The sequence below is a fragment of the Monodelphis domestica genome, chromosome 5 (genome assembly GCF_027887165.1).
Source record: "Monodelphis domestica isolate mMonDom1 chromosome 5, mMonDom1.pri, whole genome shotgun sequence".
In the NCBI taxonomy this organism is placed as follows: Eukaryota; Metazoa; Chordata; class Mammalia; order Didelphimorphia; family Didelphidae; genus Monodelphis; species Monodelphis domestica.
Window position 1 is genome coordinate 172,020,753 of NC_077231.1, and position 22,523 is coordinate 172,043,275.

At 37.1% G+C, this 22,523-nt stretch overlaps 1 protein-coding gene across 2 annotated transcripts in view; it reads right to left on the reverse strand.

The window, feature by feature from the left end:
* LAMB1 (laminin subunit beta 1) overlaps positions 1–22,523 on the reverse strand; it is a 92,742-nt gene that overhangs the window by 53,728 nt on the left and 16,491 nt on the right. For both annotated transcript variants that reach the window (XM_001363804.5, XM_007504122.3), the window contains exons 8-18: positions 21,598–21,800; positions 18,038–18,158; positions 15,921–16,109; positions 14,817–14,996; positions 14,575–14,687; positions 12,952–13,031; positions 4,594–4,729; positions 2,474–2,632; positions 1,963–2,090; positions 1,663–1,786; positions 310–514 (exon numbers count right to left, since the gene is read on the reverse strand). In XM_001363804.5, coding sequence (XP_001363841.2) covers positions 310–514; positions 1,663–1,786; positions 1,963–2,090; positions 2,474–2,632; positions 4,594–4,729; positions 12,952–13,031; positions 14,575–14,687; positions 14,817–14,996; positions 15,921–16,109; positions 18,038–18,158; positions 21,598–21,800 — 1,638 coding nt within the window. The remainder of the gene's footprint in view (positions 1–309; positions 515–1,662; positions 1,787–1,962; positions 2,091–2,473; positions 2,633–4,593; positions 4,730–12,951; positions 13,032–14,574; positions 14,688–14,816; positions 14,997–15,920; positions 16,110–18,037; positions 18,159–21,597; positions 21,801–22,523) is intronic.

Sequence of the window (22,523 nt, forward strand, 5' to 3'; positions counted from 1 at the left end):
AACTCACTTTGGAAAAGTCCTTCAATGGTACCAAACCATTGAGAGACATGAAGAATAAGGAGAAAGAAAAAAAAATATAAAAAATCCTGGTGTCTCAAGAAACCACCACCTTTGCATTTGATGTGACTTGTACTTATATGAGTGATGGGTATAGCGCTAAGCCTGTCAGGCTGAAGTCTGTGATCTCCCTGGTAGGGACCTCACTGTGCTGAGTATACTTTCCCCAACAGCAGCATCGTCAGCAGCTACTTTCTTTCAGCTTATAGCAATGTATTCGCTAGCTCAGCAAATGAAATGGTCTGCACCTACCCAATCCGGACTGGTGTAGCAAGGCAGAAATACTAAAGATAATGTTCCTGCACACGTCTGTCATGGGGGTTTTCACAACACTTCTGCTATTCTCCAAACACCGGTATCTTTGAAAGGTCTCCCAGGCGCTGTTAGTAATCAAACCATCTCCTGAGCCTCCAACAGTGAATATATCCAGGGATTTACAGTAAGGCATAAGAACCAGCTGTGGGGAAAAAATAATGCTTGAGGTGCTTTCTTATCTTAGTATACTACTATTGGTTTTCAAGAATTTGCTTTTCCAGGAGAAAAAAACAGAAATCTTGGTTCATTCAAAGACATAATCATTGTTTCATTGTAACTATCTCTTTACTGATGTAATACTATAAATATTTAATAAGCCTGTACTGTGGTCAAAGTACTGTGCTAGGTACCAGGAGAGATAGCAAGTTTAAGGAGATACAGTATGAGTTTAATGTTGATAACGGTAATAGGTAATATTAAATAATTGCAATAGACCATTAAAAAACAAAGTTTTATTGAAGTCATATTACAGAAATCCAAGTACATCCTATATCTTAAGACATTTATGAAATATTTTAATATATTTATAAATATTAATCATAATATGCTTATTATATATTATCTACAATCTACTTATGGCATTAGACTGACTGAAAGCTAGGAGGGGCAGTGTATAGAATGCAAAGCCTGGAGTCAGGAAGATCTGAGTTAAAATTCAACCTCAGACACTTCTTAGCTGTGTGGTCCTGGGTAAGTCTGAGCCTTTATCTCAAGTTCCTCATTTGAAAAATGATGATGATAGCATTTGCCTCCCAGAGTTGTTATGAGGATCAAATGAGAAAATAACTGTAAAGAGCTTAACCCAATGCCTGGCTGATAGTACTATATAAATGTTACCCATTATTAGTGAAATTATTTGTTAAGCATAATGATGAACTACATACTGTGCTAAGACTTGGGAATATCAATGAAAAAGAAAATGACAGGAATACAAAAATAGCCCCCTGGTCCTCAAGGAACTTACTAATTCTAATAGAAGTGTAGGATTTAAATTAATATCCAATACTTCAAGTATACAATGAAGGAAGGGGAGGACCCAGAAGCCAGTGAGAGGCATTTTGGTTCAAAAGTTACAAAAGATGGTGAGTAGGACCAAAAAAAGAAGAGGCATTCCACTTCTTTTCATGCAACAGAAAAATTTTGAGAATGAGTTGTCTCATGGATTTCTGAGACAAAGGGAAAAATAACATGTTTCATGCGATGCTCTCAGTTTTCTGACGCCACTCCTAACTGAGGTAAAAAACCCAGTTTTTGCCTCTTTCTTGTTTGCCAGAAATATCTTTCACTTACTGAATCAATGAGGGTGTATGGGCTCTCTATTCCACTATCAGAGGAGGTGTAGTGGGGTAACTCCAACCGCACTGTGTAATTCACACCCTTCTCAAAGCACACAGGACGTGGAAGGACTACGTATCTATTCCAGAACAAAACAAATGTTAGTTTTAGGGATTTTAAACAGTGTTTGATGTATAGGCTTTCAAATTATTAGTGAAAACAGTAATCAAATGGACCACACAATGGGATTAAGGGGGGAAAACCCCCAGTATATTATAATTTTATGGGGGAAAATGGCACCACTATTAAACTAACCTTGATCCTGGGGACAGTGATACAGATTGGTTGTCATCATCGGGTACAGTGTTACCACATCGGCTACTGGTGGGAATCTTTCCAGGACGCTGTACGGTGATGACAGCTTTTTCCCAGTGATCTGGTAACTAGAGTAATTTTTAGCACTCATGTTAGCCCAATGCTATTTATAAGATGTTCTGAACAAATCATTTGCCAAATCAAGAAAGATAAACATTTTTGGACACCTATGGGTTTCATTCATTCCAATGGAACATTATGATTCCATGAAGAGGGGGGCAGCTAGGTGGCTCAGGGGATTAAAAGCCAGGATCAGAGATGGGAGGTCCTGGGTTCAAATCGGGCTTCAGACACTTCCTAGCTGTGTGACCCTCATTGTCTAGTCCTTACCACATTTTTGCCTTGTAGCCAATATATAGTGTTGATTCTGAATGGAAGGTAAGGGTAAGGACAATTCAAATATCTCTAATAGTATTCCCCCTTTACATACAATCTTGGAATTGTCTTTTACCTGTGGTTCATAACGAATGAGGATGTCATACTCCATGGAATATGGAATGTTGTCGATGAAAAATTCCAAATAAGCTCCTTCGGGTACTCTGACAAACCCAGCTCCAGTCCAAGAGGGTATGCGATCCTGAATATACTGTCGCTCCACTATGCTGACTCCCTTAAAAATTGGGAAAAAATAACAAATTACTTTCTGTCTGAAACAGAATCAATTATAATATTCAAAGAGGGCAGAAAAATTTAAAGTCACTAAAACATCTGTTTTCTCTATGCCTCTCCCTCCACAGGCAGACATTATCTTTTATTCCTGTTGACTTCTTAGCAAAAAAAAAAATCTTTGCAAAATCAGGCTATCCCCAAAGTTTTGGTGCAGTTTAAGATTTAATGAACTTTAATAAGTTTAAACAGTACTAAGGCTTTTGGGACATTCTGTGTAATGAAGAAAATTTCTCCTTAAATCTTTAGTTAGGATGGTTCTTTAGGACTTGGAGAGTGGTTGGGACCATCTCCCATAACATAAATAGGATAATATGATTAAAGAAAGAACAGAAAGAGAACTCTGAAGGCTAATTAGTGCTTCCTCTAGTTACCATTTGGAAAAAATATGTTACTTTTCCCTTTGACATCTGTGGGCTATGTGACCCTGGGAAAGTCACTTAAATTCTCAGGGATTTAGGCCACTGGTATCAACATCAAATAGAAATGGGAACTAATAGAATGCGTATAAGGTTCCCTGAAGGCCACATATTAACTTAGAAAACTACACACATATATTTCTTTCTTATTAATACATCAGTCTATGACAGAGAATGAAAAGAGGAAAAAATTTTTTGCTCATAAAAAAATAAAATATAAATATATATCCAAAAAGTACACCAATACATTAAATGAGACAGGAACTACACTTTAATTTGGTTCAGGTTGCACTTTAAGATGTCCTGGGTCCCACACATGGCCCCAGGGCTTTATATTTGACATCTCTGAGTTTATACGTTTCAGAGAAGGAGCTTCTCTATTGGTAGAGGGAGTATCCTTGGCCAGGAATCTGCTATTGAAATGTAGTCACAATCTCTTCTCTCTCCCCACGTCTGACTTCCAAATAAACCAGACTAAGGCTGAGTTTGGCTGTATCTTGCTTTATAACCAGCATCTTTATATCTCAAAGTGCAACATGGGAACAGGGCTACACTCGTCTATTGAACCCAGTGACAATTTAAGTTTTGAAGTTCAGCATCAGGTATTATGGTGGATGGAGTGCTGGGCTCAGACTCAGAAAAGAGTCTTCCTGAGTTCAAATCTAACCCCAGACACTTACTGTTGGATGACCCTGGGCAAGTCACTTAACCCTATTGACCTCCATTTATTCATCTACAAAATGAGCTGGAGAAGGAAATTGCAAACCACTCCAGTATTTTTGCCAAGAAAACCCCAAACGGGGTCATAAATACTTGGACACGACTAAAATGATTTAAAAAAATTGGCCCCATGTCAGCATGAGCTGCTTACAACATTTATGGGAAACCCAGGGACATAAATGTGATGAATGTTTTGCATAATCACACATGTCTATTTTACTGCCAACTCCTCTATCCCAGAATCTGGGGTGCTATGTTAACCAACTGCTCTGCAAGAAAAGTAAAGAGAGTAATAGAAAAAAGCTGGGTTTAATTTAAGGAAATAAATTAAAGATCATTGGAGATTATAGTAAAGGACAAATGATGTCTTAAATGAACCAAACTTGAGTAACTTTTCCCAACCAGCTTTAAAAATCTCAACATCAGCATTTTGCTTACTTGGGGGTTTCTTTGACATATCAATTAGACTTTAGAAAGGCAGGATGGGGTAGTGGATAGCACGAGCCTCAAATCCAAGAGTCTGGATTCAAGTCTCATCTCTGATGCTTAATTATGGCTTTGTGACCCTGAGTAAGTCTCATAACGCTCTAGTGTTCTGGGCAACTAAGAGGACAACTGAGAAAATGCCAACCTGCATTGGGAAAGGGAGTTTCCTATCCCCCCAAAATCATAAATCTAGCTCCTACGATTTAAATTAGATGGTCGCTGAGGTCCCTCTGAGTCTCCATCAACTTCTCCCTCACTCACTGAGCACTTCTCTACTTACAGGGCCAAAGTGGGCTTCTTCTGCCTCATAAATGTAATGATCCAGGGTTGTGAAGTAATAACCAGCTTCTACTTCATTGCACTGTCGACCGATCATATGGGGCCTGCATAGGCACTGGCCTGATTCTGCTGAGCAGCTGAAAGGAAAGAGGACAGTTATACTTCCTACGTATGTTCAGACACTGAAATGTACTCATTAAAAGATGCTCTACACAGGCCCAGGATTCAAATCTGACTTCAGACTCTTCCTAGCTGTGTGACCCTGGGCAAGTCACTTAACCCCCATTGCCTAGCCCTTAGCACTCTTCAGCCATGGAGCCAATACACAGTATTGATTCTAAGAGAGAAGGTGAGGGTTTTTTAAATAAAAGATTTTCTACATTTCTTCTTAATAATAAGGATGATGATAACAGCTAGCATTTATATGGTGCTTTAAGTTTGCAAAATATGTTATATAATGTTATCCCCACGATAATCCCAAGAAGTAGATGCTGCCATCATATCCATTTTACAGATGATAACATAGAAGCAGAGAAAAGATTAAAAATAATAAAAACTGCGGACAGATAGATGGCTCAGTGGATAGAGAGATAAGCCTGGAGATGGAAGGTTCTGGATTCAAATTTGGCCTTAGACACTTCCTCATTGGGTGATCCTGGGCAAGTCACTTAAGTCTCATTGCTTAGCCTTTACTGCTTTTCCTGCCTTGGAACCAGTACATAGTATTGAATCTAAGACAGAAGGTAATGGTTAAAAATAAAAATGATAATAAGAGCTAACATTTATGTAGAGCTTATTACATGCCAGGCACTATGTCAGGTACAACTATCTCGAGAGGCAGGTGGATTATTGTTCCCATTTTAGAGATGAAGAAACTGAGACAGGTAGAGGTTAAGTGACTTTCCCAGGGTAACACAGAAACTAAATTTCTGAGTCAGGATTCAAACTTAGGTTTTTGTGATTCTAGTTAGGCTCAGCCCTCTATCCACCAAACCATCTAGATACCTATCATGAAACTTTGGAAAATACTGGCTTTGCATTTACTTTCCATTTTTCTAAGGATTTGTTTTGTAAGGCTCCTGGATGAGCGACACTCCATCAGTTTCTGCCTATGCCTTCTCATTTACATTTTCCTTTGTTTATTCCTATTCCCCATGAACATAGTAAAATTGAATTGTTTTGTCTACCTCCTCCCCTTTGAGTAGAACTGGATCATTTCCCCTATCTCCTCCTCTTTACTCCCTCCCCCTCACACAAGTTCTACTCTGATGTCTTGCCATGGAGCTGAGAAGACCCTGAGTTTTTGAAGTCTATGCCAATGGAGGGCAAGATCTGGCAGGTTCCACCAGCTTTAACTACAGCCTTTGGGAACAGACAGTGTCTGCTCTCCAGGGACCAATCTGGCTCAGTCTAGGCTCATCAAGATGTTGGTCATTATGTGAATAATTCTATTGGCCAGAGTGACCAGCATCTCTCTTTCTCAAATGCCATTAAAGGTGTAATTTGGAAATGCCACCTAAAAAATTAGGTCAACCTGTGGAAACAAAACCTCCAGATTCTTCTTTAAGAAATGCTTTAGACTAAGCAGTTTTTTCACGGGGTGGTTAATAACTGCGGTTCCTTATAATGATCCAGGATAGCATTGCCACATTCCAGCTGTGCTCTTATTCCTGTGCACCATGTAGGTGGTTGTTTTCCTAAAGGGATACAAGTTATTAACATCCCTTAACCAAGTCTCAGGAGAGGGAAGCTTGTTCCAATTAGAACCTAGGCCTCTTTTGGCACAGCATCCCCACAAAAGACATTTCTAACAATTCAGGCATTAGACATTACGTCATAAGTACAAGGAAAAAACCCTATTTCCCTTCCCAGCAGATGTGTTCAGAGGGAGAGAGAGGAAAAAAGAAAAGGAGAAAGAAGCAAGGAAACAAAGAGAAAGAAGGAAGGAAAGGAGGGGGGGAAAGGAGGAAGAGAGGGAGGGAGAAAGAAAGGAAGGAAGGAAAGGAAAGGAGGGAGGAAGAAAGGAAAGAAGGGAGAGAAGAAGAAAGGAAGTAAAAAAGGGAGGGAGGGATGGATGAGGAAAAGAAGGAAGGAAAGGAAGACTAAAGAAGGAAAAAAAAGCAAATCCTCCATAAGCAAATACCAAAAGGAAAAGAAATTATTAGAATAAATACATGACAATAATAATTAGCTGACATTTATGTAGTACTTTGAAGTTTGCAAAACACTTTACAAATACAGTATTATCTCATTTTATTCTTACAACAGCCCTGTAAGGTAGATGCTATTGTATTACCTATTTTATAGATGAGAAAATTGAGGCTTAAGAGGTTAAGTGCCTTGCCCAGGGTCTTACAACTAGTGAGTATTTGAGGCAAGTTTTGAACTCTGGTGGTCCTGATTCTAAGTCAAACACTCTACTTACTCATCGTGCCACCTAACTACCAAATATTGAGAAGAATTCTCAGGTTGCTTTTTCTCTAATAATCTACTACTAACATAAGTCATGAGAGTTTGATTATGTGGGCAAGGATGGCTGGTCAAGGATAGAAGCAAGAAATTTTTCCTGGATAAATCAACTGACTATGCCATAGTAGTCACCCATTTCCTAAGGATCAACAGTTTTAAATAACCCGTTTTGAGAATACTTTCAAGCCAATTAATGCACTTTTGAATGAACTCGGGCTCAGTGTCATGACTTTAGCTACATCTCTATATAGATATCTCTTGGATTGACATCTCTTGCCATGCTCTCTTTAAGTAAACTATAATTCCGTATTTCCAGTATCTTCACTTGGATTTCCTACTGTCACCTCAACACAGAATTTATTTCTACCTATTCCAAATGGGCTTCCATTTCTCAATAGTGATATGATAATACTATAGCAATAGGATTTATTTTATTTTTAAAATTAAAAAAAAAACAACCCTTACCTTCCGTCTTGGAATCAACACTGTGTATTGGCTCCAAGGCAGAAGAGTGGTAAGGGCTAGGCAGTGGGGGTCAAGTGACTTGCCCAGGATCACACAGCTGGGAAGTGTCTGAGGCCAGATTTGAACCTAGGACCTCCTGAATCTAGGCCTGGCTCTCAATCCACTGAGCCACCCAGCTGCCCCCATAGCAATAAGATTTAAAGCTGGAAGGGTCAGTCAAACTTCCTCATATAAAGATAAGGAAGCTGAGTCTCAGAGAGGTTACATCACCAGGAAGAATCTGAACTTGAGTGAACGTTCTCAATTCCAAATTTAGCACTGTATCCAATGCAGCATCTAACCACCTCTACCTCTCAATCACAAAGTTTTATCATTTGTCCCTTCTAAATTTCTTTTGGGTTCATTTTTTCCGTTCTATTGCCATTACCATAATTGTTTTACTTTATGCCTAGATTATTCCAGCAGCTTCCTGACTGCAAAGCCTCCTAGACTTTGAGTCAGATGTTTGAGTCTTGACTCTCACAATTACTAGTTCTATGACTGTAGAGGCACCTCTGGAAGCCTCAACTTCATCACCAGCAAAATGGGAATAATAACAATCATGCTACTTACTAAATAGGGTTCTCTTAAGGAAAATTTTTCTACAAACTCTAAATACCATAATAATGTGAGCTATTATTATTAGAAAGGCAGATTGGTAGAATGAAGAAAGAGCCAGTGTTGGAGTCAGAAGACATGGGTTCAAGTCCTGTCTTTGACACATCTTGGCTGTATGATTCTGAGCAAGCCTCTTTATCTTTTAGTGAGTCAGGAAGATTTCTAAGACTATCAGTTACAGAGAAGGTCCTGCTCTGTTTTGGTTGAGAGCTTCTTAATTGAGAATATCTTAGACCCATGAAATCATATATCCAGTTGCATTCCATCCCATCTTATCATTTTTTCAAATTCTTCCTGTAGTTAATTGCCAGAATAATTGCCCAAAACATAACCTTCATTAAGCTAGGATTTTGCTTAAGAATCTTCATTATTTCCCTATTTTCTATTGCACCTAATCCAAGCTTTTTGGACAACTTGAAGGTCTTATTTAACTTGATTCCATTTTAGGTCCCACTGCTCATCATACTCATTATTATCTCCCAAATAGTATATCTTTTTGTTCTCCCCATACATATACATGCAACATCAATCCTCCTCTTTTACTTTATGCAAAGCTTGCTTGTTCTTAAAAGCCTAGATCAATCTCTACTTTATCCCACAAATCCTCTTCCAACTCCTCTTAACACAAATCTCTCCCTTTTCAGACTTGGAGTTAGTACCACACAGCTTGGTGATCTACTGTTTTCTATCACCTTGTATTTTTGTATTTTGACTCATTTACCACAATTAGGCTGAAAACTCCTTGGAGAAAGAGATCATGCCTCTTCCTTATGCTCCACAATGTGTAGCATTATCAAAAGACAAGTGAGCATTCAATAAATATTAACTGATTACAATATTGGTTAATGCTTGCCTTTAGTTTCAAAATACAGTTATTTATTACTATTTACAAATTACAGTTATTTATACTATTTAAATAGTTGCCAGGCATTTTTAGAAACATTATTCATATGCTAACAATCAATAGACTTCTTTCCAATAATTCTTACTTATTAAAGTACTAGAAAAAATTTTGTGAGTAACCTCAGGTATAGTATTGATCAAATGTTTTGTTTGTTTTTTTAAACCCTTACCTTCCATCTTGGAATCAATACTGTATATTGGTTCCAAGGCAGAATACTGGTAAAGGCTAGGCAATGGAGGTTGTGATTTGTCCAGAGTCCAAGTGTCTGAGGTCAGATTTGAACCCAGGACCTCCCATGTCTGGACCTGCCTCTCAATCCATTGAGCCACCTAGCTGCTCCCTGATCAAATGTTTTTTAAATTGCACTTCTTTAAAAATATTCCATAACTGAGACTAGTCTTCACAACTAGTGAGCTTTCACTATAATCTAATTTTTAAAAATACAATGGGATCAATATATTAGAACATTGTAAATTTTTTTTCCTAATCAGAACACCAAATGGCAGACCAGGATTCTATTTAAAAGAGCTTGCATTTTATATGTGGGATGTACAAAGTGTCATCCTGAGGGTTTCCTTTTCTCAATATCACTTTTCTCTCAAAGAGTCTGGATAAAAGTCTGATATCATAGGGATATTCTGTAAATTAAACAGTATAATTTAAGTGCTTTGGAAGAATCTCTCTAAATTGGTACATCCAGCTCCTTAGGATGAGAAAAGAATCTTCCTTCCAGAAGTCAGTATTGTAGAATCACAGAATTGGAAAAGATCTTAAAGGACTCAATTTGGCTTCTATCTTGCATAAAAGGTAGGATTTCATTTTAATCATATTAGAGTTAAAAATCTTCCTTGCTTTAAAGGATCTTTACAAGAAGACTTCTTTCACAATCTTTCTTAGTTAACAAATTCCAGTGTTAACCAAGTGTTCCTCTTTATTGAAGAGACTAGAATAGGGGAGGGAGAGAGAATTGAGGTATTAAAAGGGGATGAGAGGGAAGGGGCTTAGGATAGAAGACTGGAGAAAGGGGAGGAAAAAAAAGAAAGAAGGGAAGAGAGGAGAGACTGAGGAAAAAAAGAAAAACAACCATGTGAGATAATATATGATCCATTTTTGTGGTTATGAAAAGACTCCAAAAGATTTGCCTTAACTTAAGATTGAAGATTTTTATATAAGACAGTCATTTCATATTGGGCAATCAATTTCTAAATTAATGAACATGTGTTCTGGGAGTCTCAAAGGAAAGAAGCCAGAGAAAGCATCCAATGTGGAGAGTAGTGGGAAGAGTGCTGGCTTTGGAGTCAGAGGCTGTTGTTTTGTTGTTCAGTTGTTTCAGTTGTGTCTGACTCTTCATGACCCCAGTTAGGGTTTTCTTGGCAAAAATACTGAAGTAATTTGCAATTTCCTTCTAAAGCTCATTTTAAAAATGAGGAAACTGAGGCAAATAGGGTTAAGGGTCACACAACTAGTAAGTGTTTGAGGTAAGATTTGAACTTAGGAGGATGAATCTTCCTAACTCCAGACAGGGCACTCTATACCACCTCGCTGTCCAGAGTCAGAAACTATCTATGTGTGAATCCTAGCTTGATAGTTTACTACCTTATATGACCTTGAAAAGGCATTCAACATTCTGGGTTTCAGTTTCCAAATCTATAAAATAAGAAAGCTGGACAAGATGATCTCTAAGACCATTTCTAGTTCTAAAATTTACACTCATTCCTTTCAGTGTTCCAAGAAGTTTGTGGTCTCCCTTTTTGGTTTGGACATAATTATGCCATTCTTTTTCTCCCTCAGAGGTTTTCTAAGAACAGAAATTCACACTGGACTTACAGACACTACATCTTGTACTCAAAAATACTTCACAATCTATAATAGAGTAAGACCCAATTAAGAAGCCAAATAGAACAAGCTCATTCTGCATCACCTCCTCCCTTCCCACTAGACTACTATGGCCCGAAAAACAAACTTGCAAAGAAGAGTCAGATTTTGTGGATAAGTCAAGCCTGCTCAATGAATAGAGAATCCTCCTGGGGGATGATTCTAGAGCAACAGGGAATTAACATCTGTTTCTTCTCTCATCAGTCACTTACACTATCTTTACCAGATGCTTCTTTTGTGAATTCCAGCAAGATACAGACTAGACAGAAACTCCCTTTTACTCTTAGAATCTCTTGAGTTTTTTTTTTTTTAAGACTCAGTTCAGGCACCACTTTCTACATGAAATCTTTCCCTATTCTTCCAAGATCAAATCTCTCTTTTTGTGTGTGGAGATTTTATACCTTCCTTATATTTATTTTGTATGCAGTCTGTATATACTCATATATATGTGTATATGTATATATATATATATATATACATATACATTCCCCCACCCAAGTAATATGTAAACTCCTTAAGGAAAGGAACTACTTCCTTTTTTGTCTTTATATTCTGAAACCCATTCCAGTGCCTGACACATAGTATGTACTTAATAAAATCTCTGTTCATGATTGACCCAGAAATAGTTAATACTACTCCTACAAAGCTAACAATTTCATCAACTATACCCCTTAGATAATTTAAACTTGATAATTTAAAATATGTTTCACGTCCAATCTATCAAAATTCAGGGTTCCAATGAATTCACAGTATCCCCATTTATTTCAGATATAATTTTCATCAGTGAGACTGTGGTCATCAAAGGACAGTCAGGGGAAAAACTTTTAAGATTAGGTTTCATATCCAGACCTGAAACTAGTCATATTTGGGGCAAGTTCAGTTGAAGGAGTGGTCAGATATAGCACAAAGGAGGCATGGGAGCTGTGGATAGGGTGCTGAGACTGAAGTCAGGAAGAGTCATCTGACCCCAGACATTTACTAGGTGAGTGACCTTAGGCAAGTCACTTAACCCTATTGGCCTCAGTTTCCCCATATGTCAAATAAGCTAGAGAAGAAAATGGCAAACCACTGCAGTATCTTTGCCAAGAAAATCCCAGATGGGGCCATGAATAATCAGACATGACTGAAATGACTGGACAACAATAAGGAATGGACTCCTGTGGCCATAAAGATGGCAGTTCCACTGTGGGTTCAGCTGTGCTGACAGAGGATAGCTTCCATTATTCGCTAGGCTTCTAGAGGTGGAGAGTGGCAAGGGCCTACACTATATGGAGATAGGTTAAAAAAGAATGGGGGATATTTATCTTAAAAAAGACCTGGAAAAGCCCAGGGACAGTAAGAGTGCATAGAAGGGAGTGAGAGCTGTTTTCAAGGATTTCAAAGCCTGTTACATGGAAGAGAGATTAAATTTTGTTTTGTTTTGTTTGGCCTCAGAAGACAGAACTTAACATAGAAAGCAAATTTAGGCTTGATGTATAGGGGGAAAAAACCTTCTTAAAACTTTGGTTACAGAAAATGGAATAAGTTGCCTTGGGAGGTGGGTTAGTGGGATCTTCCCTCACTGAGGACTTAAGCAAAGGCTAATTGAATGGATGCAATTTGGGGTGTTCATTTTCCAGGTAGAGGTTAGATTATCTGGCTACTGAGGCCCCTTCCAACCCTAAAATTCTGCAATTCTGTAAGGATCACAAGAGTAGGGATGAAGTACAGAAGCATGTCTTTCTCCAGGCTCCTTTTTGGTTCCATATCAATACCCTGGAATGAAGCCTTGTTCACCTTGAACAAATTATGGTTCTAGTCCTAATTCTTAGAAAGAATGGGATTATAGAAAACTGGACATTTCAGATTTCCAAAAAAGTTACCTGGTTAACTTTAAATGGGAGTTAACAGTTGGTTAGTAGATTCAAATGTTTAAAATCCACAAAGTAGATAGATAACAATAATTCTCCATAGGTAAATGGTTATAAGAATATAATGAAATTTACTTACTTATTGTTTAATGATCCCCCTACATCACAGTCACAAGGTCTACATCCATCCAGATCGTTGCTTAAACCCCAGTGTTCTTGCTATAGAAAAAAAGTTTTGCACAGTATAAAGTAATCACACACAAATAATTCAACAAGAGACAAGTGATGATATCACATCAGCTTTAGCTATCCAATCAGTTCATTTTCACTGTTAAAGTGGGAAGCTAAAAAAAAAAAACAACCCAATGGCTTATTTTTACAACTAAGGGGGGAAATCCCCTATGAATTCCAGGAGGTCATGCAGATTATGCATAATTGGGTGATTCTATTGAGTTGTTTATCTGGCCAATATTAACTAATAATTAATCTAAAGAAGCAATTAAGATGTGAATTCCAGTCATTTGTACCATTTTCCTATTAGGGAGAAAGAAAAGCTGGAAAGAATTTGATGGACTGATTAAGTTTTTTAATGTTCATTGACCTCTCGTTTAATTTCTGCATGAGTCAGATGATAGGCTGACATATAGTAAGTGGAGGAAGGATTGGTATGGGTCATTCCTTTGGTTAACCTGGAGCATGAATTCAGGCTACAAGAGAATTGTCCTTCCTAACTCAACAGCAGGTAGCTACTTTGTTTTCCTAATCTTCAGGTTAAGAAGAGGGCTGCTTGTGACCCTGAGTATTATCCCAAGGACAGAGCAATTGTCTCCAAGGTCGAGCTAAATTTTCTTTTTAGTTCTTAAGAGACATGCTTAAAAACAAAGAAGAGTTGTCCCACTTCTTAGAGGCAGGTCATCACTCAACAAAACTCAGAATGAAAAGGGGCAGCTTTGAGTCTAGAGAGAAAAAATAACCTCCCTGCCTAGTGAATAGAGCAAATGGATTCATTAATAGTTTCTTAGTGTCCTTCAGATTCTAGGAAAAGGTTTTACCCCAGTGGCCTGTGGATAAAATAGAATTATAAAGATTAAAGGGACTTTAGAGGTCTTCTATTCTAACCCCTTAATCAGCAGAGGAGTTAATAATTGAGTCTGAGAGAAGTTAAGTGCTTTAAGTCACATACTGAGGGGAGAGCTGAGTCAAGAAACTAAGTTTTAAGTTTTCTGTTTCCCAGGCTAATTCTATCATCACTATACTGTATGTCCTTTCCCCCTCTGCCCCTCCTTCCTGGTGTAATAATTGCATTTACCAAAATATAGAAGCAATGGCATCAATAAGACCTGGGTTTAAATCTGACTTCAGAAACTTACTAGCTGTGTGACCATTGGGCACAAATCACTTAATCTCCATCTGCCTCAATTTCCTCATCTATAAAGTAGGGATAATAATAGCATTGTTTTTGCGAGGATTAAATGAGATGTTTGTGAAGTGCTTTACAAACCTTAAGATGCTATATAAAATGCTAGCTATTATTGTTATTTCTATGAATGCTTTAGCCAATTCATTAAACCTGTGCCTCAATTTCCTCTTTTGTGAGATTAGGTGAATAAACACAATTTGTAAAGTCCCTTTTGGCTCTAAATTTTATAATCCTATGTGTATCCCACTTAATACCAGTATATTCCTTAGTGGAAAAAATGTCCCAAATCAAAATTCAAACTCCACAATTTGCTCTATTTCCCCCCCAAAAGCAGAAACCTACCAGACATTGGTCACAATGTTGTCCTGTCACAAGACGTTTACAGTAGCAATATCCAGTCTCTGAGTCACAAGGATTCCCTCCAGGGATAGTTCCCAAGGGATTGCAAGCACAGGCTTTATAAAACAAAATAAAAGCAATAAACCAAATAAATCAATAAACAACTTTAGTTGCGGAAGAACATGAATGTTTTTAGCAAATGTGATTCTAGATCCAAAACTGCTTCCTTTGCATATTGTACTTACACTGACAACCAAATGGATCATCAGCACTTAATCCATAGAACCCTTCTTTGCAAATATCACACTTCTCTCCTTCTGTGTATAATTTACACCGACACTGCCCAGCAATGAGACCGGTGGAGAAGTCAGTGTAGCCATCGCATATCCCACCATTCTTAGAACCAGCCGGATCACAGGTACATGCTAAAAAAAACCCCGAAAACATTGATAACATGGTGTTAATTATAGGAAAGACTGTGAAAATGGGAAAAGACCTGTTTGTACAAAAATATTTATAGCTGTGCTTTTTGTGGTGGCAAAGAATAGGAAACTAAAGGGATGTCCTTGACTGAACAAATTGTGGTATATGATAGGAATGGAATATCATTGTGTTATAAGGATGAACAGGATGATTTCAGAAAGAACTGGAAAGAACTATGTGTTCTGATGCAGAGTGAAATAAGCAGAACCAGGAAAACATTGTACATAGTAACAGCAATATTGTGGAATGATCAAATGTGATAGACTTTGTTACAAACTGCAAAACAATGATCCAGGACAATTCTGAGGAATTTGAGAAAAAGAATGCTATCTGCCTCTAGGGAAAGAACTGTTAGAATAGAAATATAGATAAAATACATGATTTTGATTTTATAAGATTACTTATAAAAATGAATACTATGGAAATATGTTTTATGTGATAATACATGTATAACCCAGTACAATTACTTGTCAACTATGAGTGGGGAGGGAAGAACAGAGGGATATAACATAAATCATATAACTTTGGAAAACTTATGTGTAAATTTGTTATTTAAAAAATAAAATAAAGATAAAACTAAAAAAAAAAACCATTGTGCATGTGTGTATACAAACACATACTATCCTACTGTCTCCTCAAATCTTCCAAGAATGGACTAAAAATAGGGCTTCCCTAAAGTCTGAATTTCACCTCCTGGGGTTCGAAACATTGGAAATAAGAGAGGAAAGCAATATTTGTATCTCAGTCCAAGGCCCTCAAAGAAACATGCTTCTTCCTCAGGTTAAATCCACTGCTGACGCCCAGATTATCCAAAATGAAAGAACACCTGAAAGATAAACCCAGAGGACTGATGGTCTCCTACTTACCTGCACAGATGTTAGGGTCTCGGATATCTCTCTCTGGATGTTGATAGTAAAAAGGCTTGCATTGTTCGCAGTTCCTTCCCATTGTGTTATGTTGGCAATCATCACACACTCCTCCACTGATGTTTCCAGTTGCCAAGTAAACAGCCATATCGAAGTGACACGAGCCAGAGTGCTCATTGCAGTTACACTCTACATAACAAGACCAATAAGAAGGTTTAGCTTCCAAAGGAACATGTTCAAAATAAGATTTGAAGAGATGCTTTTTCCTACCTGTCAATGAAGAAGGGCTATGTTTGAAATATTGGAGTAGATATAAGTACCCCCCCAAGAGTTTTTTAAAAACATATTAATGGTCAAACTGAGTTTCTCGATAGTTATGTTGCTCTTTCAAACACAATAAGAATCAAACTATTTTGGGAAGCTTAAAAAGTATATAATACATCTTTTTGCTTTGTTTTGTTCAGGACCTGTGGCTTGATTGGTGAAAGGAGTTCTCTGGAAAGGACACCTTCTTGGCCAACAGGGATTGGCAAGAATGGATTGGGAATAAAGGCAGTTAGGTGGCTCAGTGGATTGAGAGTTGGGCTTAGAAACTGGAGGTCCTAGGTTCACATCTGGCCTCAGACACTTTCTAACTATATGACTCTGGTCAATCTCTTAACCCCCATTTCCGAGTCTTTACCTCTCTTCTGCTTTGGAACCAATGCACAATATTGATTCTAAGATGGAAGGTAAGGGTTAAAAAACAGGGTGGATTGGGAGTTCTGCATCTTACAGTCTTTGTTTGGGGCACCAAGAGGTTCAGTGAGCCAGTATGCATTAGAGGAGCCTCTTGGATTCAGGTTTTCCTTACTCCAACCATATCTCCATCTACTACACCCCATTGACTCTCTCGCATAGTATACATTAAGCTCAATTTTCTTCACTGAGTGGGAAAGAAAGTAGAAAGTCACCTTGCAGAATTACCCAAAGAGAACATGTGGGTTTTAGGTTGCCTCTTCCACTGAGGGGCATGGCTTTGGAGTCATGATGCTGGAATTCCATTGCTCCTTTAGCATCTAGCACGGTGTCTTGCATTCTCAATAAGGGATATAGATTGGACCTCTGATTTCACTGATGTAGGGAACTCTCAGATGAAGAGACTCCCTCTGTTGATACAAGCTGGCTCTGTCTCTTTAGCTTTAAGCCTTGGAGAGCTGTCTAAAGCAGCTGGGTCAAAGTCCAATAGAAATAGGGCTATTAAACTGTATGGGAAGCATTTTGACTTAGAAAGGCACAGAGTAACATTATCTATATTGTATGTGGTTTTGTAAAATTTTTGTTAAACATTTCCCAATGATATTTCAATCTGATTCAGCAGGGATTATTCTTATTTGATACCTTTGGTCTCAAGCATATGGATGCTAAATAAAGTCAGAGAGCCCTTATTCCTCAGAGATAGAACTTGAATCCAAGTCTTTGATTTTGGACCAGTTTTCTAGCCATCGTACACATTGTCTCTATTAGTATATAAATATCATAGAATAACATTATAAAAATGATGCAAGAAGGTGGAAAGATGTATATGAAATAAAAAAGTAAACAAAGTCAGAAAAGCATTATATATCAATTAGGCAGTGTAGTGGATAGAGTGATGGGCCTGGAGTTAGAAGACCTGAGTTCTTTAGCTGCATGACTTAACCTCTGCCTCAGTTTCCTCATCTATAGAATAGGGATGATAATAATAGCACCTAGATCTCACAGCATTGTTGGGAGGATCTAATGAGATAATAATTGCAAAGTGTTTCATATAGTGCCTGGCACATAGTAGGTATTACATAAATGTTAGCTATCATCATAATAATAATTATATTGTTTAAAGAAAAATATACATATAGCTTTGAAAAGACAAGGGTCAAGAGGGAACATAAAGAGGACATTATCTTAGTCAAAACTTTTTAAAATTAAATTCTGATTATATTGTCACCATCCTGGTTAAATTATGATGCTAGAGTTCCACTTGGATCTTTTGATTTGGCTTTGGGGATTTTTTAGGTTATTTGAAAGTTTATATTAAACATCATTAAAAATCAAAATAAAAACTGGAACTTTTTTCCCTTCCTCTTTTTGGAACTTACTTTTGCAAGCATTACTATTACGCCCTTCAGCTGGCCGCCAAGGTAAATCGTGGTAGAAATCCATGCACAATTCACAGTTTAAACCTTTGGTATTATGCCTGCACATGCAGTGTCCATGAACCTAGAAAAAAAATAGAGAAAAACCAAGATGTTAAGAGTGGAATCCCTCAGGGGACAGTGTCTCTGAGAACTCATGATAGCTGTAGATACTTTCTTAAATTGTTCTCTATTATGAAACATGAAAGCAAACTCAAGGAAAAATGAATTAGTAAATCGTTTTTGTTTTAGCCAGTATTGTCTTCCATTTACAAAATTTGGGCTTTTATTATTTTTTTCCAAGAAGTCAACAAAAAAAAAAAAGAAAACCCAATAGATATGAATGCACAGGCCCAAATACAAACATATATACATATAGGAGGCACCTTGAACTTTAGCTATAGTTTTCATGTCTCTGAGCTAACTGTGCCCAACACAGTGCCATGGAGATGCTGATCCCTAAAACCCTGGGATTAAAGCTACATACTTGTCATTTTCATGTTTATGTACCTGAAAACTTTTTAAACTTAAAAAATAGTGAGGAGACGCAAACACTTCTAAAGATGAATCACTTGGGAAGTCCCCAAAATTCATTTTATTTTGAAAAAAAAAGTCTTGTACTAGATCGTTTGTCATCATGATACAGCAAGGCCCATTTAAAACTCCAGGTTTTACATAGATATGAGTACAATCTATAAGGCATGCTCACACACTGGAAATGCATGGCCTGTAACAGTTACTATGAATTCAAGATGGTGGTAGTTTCATGTTGGATTCCATCCAGGATGGTGCTTAAGCTGAAAGGAAGAGGCAGTTACAAGATAGCATTTATACCAAACGTGTCTGCATTGGCCTCTTCATTTCCTACCCAACTGTATTTCTCTGGAGTTCTCCATCATTCCCCCCAAAACCACATCATCTGGTAAGATCCTTCAAAGTACCCTCCACTCCTCTGACTGGAAAGCACTGTGAAGAGCTCTTCTTGCAACCTCCATTTGTGAGGGGACACAGGCCAACTCTATTTCCCACCAGGCTGCTCTCCTTTGGATTTCTCTATCATGCCCATCTACCATTACTTTCCCCTCATTCCTTGTTCAGCTTTCATTTTGGGTGCCATCTTCCCCAAATAGATTGTAAGTTCCCTGAGGGCAGGGACCATCTTTTTTGTATTTGTATCCTCAATGCTTACCACAGAGCTTGGCACATAGTAGGTACTTAATACATGTTAACAAAGTAACACATTAATAAGATTTATGATGTATCCTTAAAAAATGGATTTTTCCAGGAATATCATAATCAAAATCCAGACCTTTTACATCAAAGAAACAAAAAAGACTTCAAGAAGCTAGAAGAAAAGGTTCAAGTACCAAGGAACCATAGTCAAGGTCACATACAAAACCTGGGAGTTTTCACTAAAACAAGAGATCTTGGAATATAATATTTCAAATGACAAAAGCTATATAGCCTTACAAACAAGAATAACTTGTCTTGAAAAAGCTGAGTATAATTCTACAGAAGAAAAATGGATTTTTAATGGAATAGAAGATTTTCTAGCATACTGACAGAGGGACCAGAGCTGAATAGGAACTTTGAAATATGAGAATCCAGAAAATTCTAGCAAAGTAAAATTATTCTCTCACTTGTAAGGATCTGCTGTATATGAATAAGAAATGATACTATGATGAGGGGAAACAAGAGTCTCTTTAAGGAAAATAAGATCGGAATTGGTTCTCTTCAGATCATTTTCAGATGCTAAGTTAAAGGAAAAGTAATAGGAATACATTAGTGAAAAAAGGAGGAAGAAAGGGGGTAGGATTTGCTATTTCTTATAATTTGGGTATGTGAAGAGTATAGAAATATGGAGGAAGGGATAGGGAAGAGTGAACAACAGATGATCAAGTTCTCTCTTACATGAAACAGATAAAAGAGGGTCGTGTACACAGGTTTGGGGTAGAAATACATCAAACTCAATAGGTACATAGCTGGGGATAGGGCAGGGGAAGGGGCAGGTAAAAAGGAAAATAATATTAGAGAAGGAATGTTTATAAACTTCCTGATTCCAAAGAATGAATCAAAAGTTTAAAAAACTGAGCTGGAGACTAGGGGGATGGGAACATCTATAAATTGAGAAAAAAAGCTAAACAAATTGTGGTATAAATATAAAGGAATATTATTTTTCCATGAGAAATAAGATGATTTCAGAGAATCTTTGGAAGAAATTAAAGGGAGCAAAAACAGGACAAATTTAAACAATGACAACATTGCAAAACTTGAGAACTCTGACCAAAGCAATGACCAACCACAACTCTAGAGGCCTGATGATGAAGCATATCACTCACCTCTCCCAACAGAGAAGTGATTGTCTAGAGGTATAAAAGATACGCATTTTTTAAAATAGTCCCCATTTAGATTTTTTTTTACTTTGTTATTGCTTATGGGTTTTTTGTTTCTGTTTTTTGTTTCTGTTTTAATTAGGAGTGAGGGAGGAGGGCAGCAATAGTAATGCCAATAAAAAAAAGATAAATAAAAAGGAGGTTATTAAAACATTTTTCAAAATGCACAAGGAAACACAGACAAGCAAGGCAATTTTGGAATCAAGAGGTTGAATTTTTTTTTTCAAGGCAAGACATATAGAATAGAGATTCAGTTTCATATACAATCTTTTTGGGTTCTACTCTGATTATAGAAATGTTTGTGGTTCTTTGGTGTTTGTTAAGCTCAGGAATTTTTAAAAAATCACACATGTGTTTCTGAAATAACAGTTATGATAGAAATAAAGAGAAAATGCAAAAGTTGGAGGAGTTGGTATATGTTTGGCATTTCATTCAACCCTCTTTAAAAACAACACACCAACAAACCACAAAAAACCATCTCCAAACACATCAAGTTTGTAGAATCTCCTCACCACATTTTATATCCACTATTTGGAAAACCTTAGTAATTGCCAGTTCAGAAAACAATGTTAAAATATCATGGAAGGAGAGAAAAAAGAAATAAAATAAGGAGGAAACCAAGAGGAGGAAAAGTCCAAAATATCTGCTCTATAGTATTCTCACATGAGTTAAATGTCCTCTCTATTTCAAAGGATGATTAGTTTATGGCCTCCAGCATTAAGATTGGAATGTCTGTGGTTTTTAATATTTCCTAACATAAATTCAGACACTATTATAATTTCAATATCCTTCTAATCTTTGTTGGCTAAAAATATCTACTTCTGCTATAGCCTGAAGCAACAAATCCCAAGAGTTAATTTGCTTTTATCCACTAATAAAATGCTAATACTAAGAAATAAAAACACATATCTACTGCCAGCCCTATCTGGGGAAAAAAAAAACCTGGCAGAAGGTTACCCAATGGTAAGATTTAAAACCTAAAAAAGTAAAAGGCTTAGAAAATATTATGAAAATTTTAAGCCAAATTATAATTAAAAGTTATAAAATCAATTTGTAACAAGGCTTAAACACCAGAGTGTTTCCAGTTTCTAATTAAAACTAAGTTTTTAAAAATGGCAAACATATACTTACCATCCCTTCAACTTCTTCACTGTGACCATCCACTGGAGCACATTCACTGGCATGTCCATAGCAGAAACAATTTCCACGTACCACCATATCATAAACTGCATAATAGTACTTCTCTCTGATTTCTATTCGGGAATCCAACAGGTTATCTCCCAAAGTGTGCAATTTGACAAATTTGATTCTTAAGTTGGTGATTTTTAAGAGATCTGTGACATAATCCAAGAACACATAAGATTTGGTTGATGGTGACAATAGTAATCTGACATTTATGATTTTTGTGATTTACAAAATTATCTTACACATTATCTTATTTGGTTAAGAAATTAAGAGTTCTTTTTTGGGCTACATATTTGACCCTCAGTTTCCTGTTCCTGGAGAGAAAGGCAAATAAGTTGAAACTGCTATTAAGACCTTAAGTTTTCTCCCATAATTTGTATGACCAGTATAAGAAGAGCATAACATGACTTCTCCTTGGCTGGCAAAAGGAGGGATTGTGTTTTTATAATTAAACTCAAATGTTTCTCCTGTGATATGTGGACATGTAAACAAAGACATGTAAAGAAAAGTGTGGTAGAGGTCAAGATACACAGGAATGTAACTTCATGAGCTCCTAAACCCATTTAACATGCTCTTTACTGACACAAAATTTTACACAAAAATGCCTTAAGGGGCTCACAATTCACCCACAGTTTGTCATGTAGATGGAAGAAGCTGGCTGCTGATTCAGGGAGAAAGACTATACAATAACCTTAAGCTCTTTGTATGAATGGGGCTCTGCAAATCCAAAACTAAACAAAGAAACATTGGTACTACTCCATTGAATGGAATTTCTAAAAACCAACCTTGAGAAACACTGCCCTGTACAAAACTGAGTACACACAAGCTTCCATTGAGGAAGGGCTGGTCAATAGGATAAAAATTTGAAGAGC